Raw genomic sequence first — 5,893 nt, 5'->3', positions numbered from 1 at the left:
CAGGAAGGCTCCAGTTTACTGCAACACACATTTGTGTGTGTGTGTGTGTTTTGTCATCGGTATTCCTGAAACAAACGAAAGTAGGAGTGGCAGTCATGTCATTTCTTTGCCGCCACCTCCTGGCTGGAACAGCAAATACCGCGTAATCGTTCTGCCTCCTGCAGGACGGCCACGAAATAGCACCATAGTGACAAGCGAAGGATTGGGACACTTAACCCTAGTTTCACACTTGTTTGAAAACCTCATTTGAAATCCCAAACCTATTTTAAAACCTTGCAGTGAAACCCTAACCCTTGTTTCAAACTCGAATTCTTGTGTTTAAAACCTCAACTAGAAACACTATTTCCACTTTTTAAAAAAACTACCGGTATATTGAAATTGTCATCCCAGTTGAAAACTTCATTTTAAAGCCTTAATATTACTTTGAAACCGTAACCCAAGTTTCAAACTCTACTCTCTCCACCCCACACATACACTGACACAACCATTCATTCACACGGTCACTGAGTGCCCACAACAAACGAACATCTATAGTAAGGCATTTTTAGCCGAAAAAAACGACCATGTATTGTAAGGCGTTTTTGGCCGAAAAAAAACGACAATGTATAGTAAGGTGTTTTTGGCCGAAAAAAAAACGATCATGAATAGTAAGGCGTTTTAACCCGAAAAAAAACGACCATGTAAAGTAAGGCGTTTTTGGCCGAAAAAAAACGACCATGAATAGTAAGGGTTTTAACCCGAAAAAAAACGACCATGTATAGTAAGGCGTTTTTGGCCGAAAAAATACGACCATGAATAGTAAGGCGTTTTAACCCGAAAAAAACGACCATGAATAGTAAGCCGTTTTTAGCCGAAAAAAACCGACCATGTATTGTAAGGCGTTTTTGGCCGAAAAAATACGACCATGAATAGTAAGGCGTTTTTAGCCGGAAAAAAAACGACCAAGAATAGTAAGGCGTTTTAACCCGAAAAAAAACGACCATGTATAGTAAGGCATTTTTAGCCAAAAAAAAACGACCATGTATAGTAAGGCGTTTTTGGGCATGGTGGGCCGCCCGGTAGTCCGCCCACGAAAGCTGCACAAGAGCAACACAGAGAGAATTAATAGTATCATGACTTTAAATGTGTTGTGTTGATTTTTTTTAATTTAAAAAAAAAAGTGTTTTATGCTGTCATTTATACATTTGAGTGTGATGCTGGCTCCATGGCCCACTGGTTAGTGCGTTGGAGTGCGAACGCAGAGGTCCAGGGTTCAAATCCAGCTCCGGCCTGTCGCACTTGTGTGTTCTCTTCTTGCTGGCATGGGTGTTGTCCGTCCACCCTCCCATCCATTTTCTCATCCCCTTGTCCTCACAAGGGTCGGGTCGGGGGTGTGTGCTGGAGCCTCCCCCGGCTGTCTTCGGGCCATCGGCTGAGGGGAGAGGGCACCCTCACCCAGCTGACAGCCAATCGGGTCGGAGTAAGGTCAGATATGGTTTTACAATGCGGCTCAGATCTGGCCCACATCATGGATGCCAGACGTGGGCCACTGCAGGACCGTCATTCATTGAGGTATGTGGGCCGAGTGTACGTGTCGTGTCTGCCCCAGAGCTGGGCCAGACCGATTTTGCTGACTGGGTATTTTAGTCCGCAAACTGAGGAATTGCGCGGATGAAAGTTTGAGATGGCGGCGAAAAAAAAAAAAACTCACAAAGGTCTCCTAATTACGACATTTTAGAAATGGGAAAGACACCTTGGAGTCACCTAAAATATGACATGAAACACGAGCTCAACATCATAAATTCATACGAGAACAAGTCTGTTTTAAGTCAGAGATAATAAATTAATGTCGTAACAGCCATCCACCTGCAAAAAAAACAAAAAAATTACATTCAGGCATATTATTGAATATTTTTATACATTAATCATCTAAAAAGGTGTCTTATATTTTCAATCATTATTTAATTAACATATGAGTTTAAGAATAATTTTTGAAAATATAAATAGGGTGTCAGAAAAAGTAGGAATACAACTTTGATTTGTTATTATTATTTTTTTCCCACTGACTGTTAATGAAAAATAAGGAAAGTCAAGAGACTGAATTCCAAATCATTATGAGACGGGTACCGAGGAAGGAAGGAAGCAATGAAGGAGATACCCGTCAATGTCATGAAAAGAGTTCTGCAAAGTGTATATCGACTTATGTTAAGGTGAAGTGAGGAGCTTCGTTCAGGAAAATGTGGTGCTTTTTTTTTTTTTACCTTGTGGAATCTTGGTACCAATGAACTAAGATGAAGTAATAAGACAAAAGAGCAGTTGCGCTTTTGCTGCCATTTTGTCATCAATAGTGAAATAGTCGTAAAATTTTTGGGTGTCAGTTAGTGGCAAATTTTGGCTCTGGGCGGCAGGTCAAGGTCCTTGTCTCCCACCAATAGTGAGGCTTCACTCTATATATGATGAAAAATGTTTCTGCTTGTGCGTGCATGCGCTGTACGTACGTCAAAGCGGCCGACAGAGGTGGCGTGTCTCTGACTGCTCTGCATGACTTGGCTCAAGGCCCACATCTGCTGAAGTCGGCATGACACGGACGCGACGTCCAGCGGGTCCTGCGGGGGGTGGGGGGGGGGGGGGGTCACACAAGCTCTCACATACAGTTTACGACTTCTGCCACACTCATGGGTCAAGGTATCCCCGAATATGCAAAGGGTCTGGATTTCTCCAACGTACCTGCGTAGGAGGCAGCTGTCGCTCAACAAGGTTCAAAGCCAACAGCCAATCAGAGAGCTCCTTGTCAGGCTCCTGCAACATGATGACATCATCATGATCTTTCCAGCTGAGCTCCCATGCAGCATTTTGGTGCCGTCCACCCCGAAAACCATCGAGACGGCCTTTACGTACGGGTTGCATGCGAGGGAAAATGCGCACGTCCTGCACGCTGAAGGTCAACCAGGCGGACGAAGGCTGCTTGAGGATCAGCCGCACAGACGACACGCCATCTGGCTCGACCTGCATCTGAACGCAAAGGCAACGCCACGGCGATGCGTCACCAGCACAGACCAATGGAACAGGTCGACACAAATACGGCATGCGTGCTCACCTGCTTCCTGTCAATGCTGTAGTAGTCCTGAGCACCCGCCTCCGTGTGCGGGTTGGTCATGAGGGGGCGGTCCCGGAGGGCTGTGCACCATTTAGCCGCCGCCCCCTCCTGGCCGGGGCTCCGCCTCTGCAGCCTCACGCTGACCAGGGCCGTGTAGAAATTCTTAAAGGTGATCGTCTCAATCTGATGACATTATCCACATGTTATTTTTCCTATCAGTCTCATGATATCGTATTGGTAGCAAGAAGTGAAGCTCATAGGTTGTTTTTTTTAGACGCTAGTGGATGACGACACGTTGTTCAGCTCAACCTGATGACATAATCAACTGTGAACATTAGTCTCCATGTGACGTTATCGTCAGAGACTTACATTGACAGTTTTCCCCGGGGGCAGGGCGACATCGATCACGCACACACCCGAGCAACATCCCTGCTTTTTGCCGTCTCCGCCTCCAAAGTGAAGGAACACCGGCGGCTTCATTGTGCAGGCCACGCCCTTGGTGACATCATCAGCGCTCATCTTTGACCGCTCACTATCACAATTATATTCATAGTGGCACAAAAATATTCATGTGTGACACAAACACATTTGCATTCAAGTCGCTATTCTGTTAGTTATTGAGACAAGATTTGGAAGCGACTTAGTTAATTATCATTATAATTGATTAGTTGGACTTCTAGTGTAGACTTGGTCATCAATTATCGCAAGTAATTGGTGCTGATGTTAGACTGCCTGAAATATTGTTCATGTTCAGCATGTATATAGTACGGCAGATTCATGTGAGTTATGGTGTTAAAGAAATGATATTTCAGGATCGGATCATGACTTGCTGTAACGTTTCGTTCATTTCGATGTCTGGCGCTAAGCATTTTGCATGGTTGCACACAAATGGAACACTAGTCATATTTTTATTACCATTGCACATGACACGCAATACAACGAAACACTTCCTCTATTGCGGATCGACATTTTGCGATTTGTTTGTGAACAATTCCTGTTCCCAAGTGCTAATAGCATCTCGCCGTCATTACGTCACCGACGCTACATTGACGTAATCGTACGTGTCGTTGTTCGGACTGAAAAAGTACGTACTCACGTCTCCTCCCACGCGTGTTGGACGACTTTGGACCTTCAGAAAGCGCCCGTCAAAAGAGAGACGCTAGCAAGGGGCCGTTAGCATGCTAACGACCACAGAGTAGACCACACGCACACACACACACACACACACGGCCTTACTTCCGGTCTTGTGTAACCATGGTGACCGAGGCTCAGCCTCCAAACGCTCCAATAATTTTGAACATTAAGTGGTTTATAATATAAGGAGGGTTTTTAACATAATTGAAGTTACATTCATTCAAAATAAATCCATAACATATGGCTAAATAATAAGAATGGACAAGTTAGTTCAGCATGCATCCAGCAGAGGGTAGCCTTGTCTCGTGCCAGGCTTCCATCACGTGGACCGCAAACGGAAAAGGATGCGACTTGTGTTGTCATGGCAACCAAATCAAAACTCTCGCAACAGTTGATCAACTTGTGCGGTTTCCACTGTAACGTTTGTGCCATCTAGTCCCGAGCAATGCTTTTCAAATTTTTTCACAAGGCGTACCATCTGACAGTATATCACGTACCACCATAATGACAAATAACAGAAAACAGTCACATAGTCGGTCCAGCGCAGGTGTTCCTCAAAAAACGAGCTTTTTGGTTTGTTTGATTGTTCTTGGCAGCCACTGTAACACAGTTTTAACATTAACACTGTGCTTAAATAAATATGAGTAGCAAAACTAATTATTCCATTAAATCGTACATTAAATGCTTCTGTATAGTTTCCCAAATGCATACTTAAAATATGCAGCAACTGTACTAAAAGGTTAAATACTAAATACAAAACTGTTGTAGGGAGTGATCTTTTGCCTACCACTAGATGAAGCTCACGTAGCACAAGTGCTACTAAACGCACACGTTTTGAATCACTATTCTAAAGTACAGGTCAAATCTACTGTACATGCGTTATGGTTGTGGTGTTCTTGTTGTTGCGTGTTTTTGTTACTGCGTCGTGATGTTGTCTAAATTAGCTGCTATGCTAGCTCCTATGTTACCATAAGCTGGCTGTTGATTTAATGTCATCACACTGGGAAACTGATACGTCACCATATGCTGCTGTCACTCACCAAGTTTTATATGTGCGAATGTGTGTGTGTGTGAGAGTGTGTGTGTGTGTGCGTGTGTGTGTGTGTGTGTGTGTGTGTGATCTCTGTTGTTTCAGCAGCTTCCCTTCACATGAATCTAAATGATATCACGTATGTGCACACAAGCACACTCACACATACAAACACACACACATACACACATACACACTCACACACACACCTAAGGAAGGAGGCGGGGCATGCTGGCAGGAAGACAAGACCTTATAAGGCAGGAATGGTCTGGAGGAAGGCCCTGGGAGGGGATGGAAGGATGTGGTGTGAAGAGGTCACAGGCAAGAGAAGTGAAGGAGCTACTAGTGTTGGCACCGTCATTAGCAGCACAGACAAGAAGCTTAAAAACTAAAGAAATAATTTGAATAATAATGATGATGTTAATGTGATGATGACAAAAGTAACCACTACAATAATGATAACAAGAATAATAATGATGAGGATGATGTTTGGGCAACATTTTCTTTTCTTTTTTACAACACAAATATGTTTCTGTACAGTTGGTGCAACCCAAAAACAACAAGTTTTTTTGTCATGGCATTGACATGGCATTGACATGGCATGTCATTTAGTTCAGGTCAACAGTAGTCACAGTAATGACTCTTTTGGCACC

The 5,893-nt window shown here is 43.8% G+C and overlaps 2 protein-coding genes across 2 annotated transcripts in view; both read right to left on the bottom strand.

Moving 5' to 3' along the window:
- Window positions 1-5,893, bottom strand: part of tsen2 (TSEN2 tRNA splicing endonuclease subunit) — a 122,338-nt gene that overhangs the window by 87,027 nt on the left and 29,418 nt on the right. The gene's annotated exons all lie outside the window — the stretch shown is intronic.
- nicn1 (nicolin 1) lies at window positions 1,700-5,232 on the bottom strand. Its single transcript, XM_052076152.1, has 7 exons — window positions 4,169-5,232; window positions 3,446-3,608; window positions 3,077-3,259; window positions 2,878-2,991; window positions 2,707-2,778; window positions 2,478-2,585; window positions 1,700-1,845 (listed from the first exon to the last, which is right to left on the bottom strand). The coding sequence occupies exons 2-7, from the start codon at window positions 3,593-3,595 to the stop codon at window positions 1,804-1,806; spliced, it is 669 nt and encodes a 222-aa protein (XP_051932112.1). The 5' UTR covers window positions 3,596-3,608; window positions 4,169-5,232; the 3' UTR covers window positions 1,700-1,803.

Source organism: Hippocampus zosterae, chromosome 9, assembly GCF_025434085.1.
Source record: "Hippocampus zosterae strain Florida chromosome 9, ASM2543408v3, whole genome shotgun sequence".
Taxonomy (NCBI): Eukaryota; Metazoa; Chordata; class Actinopteri; order Syngnathiformes; family Syngnathidae; genus Hippocampus; species Hippocampus zosterae.
This window is presented reverse-complemented; position numbering and strand designations above follow the sequence as displayed.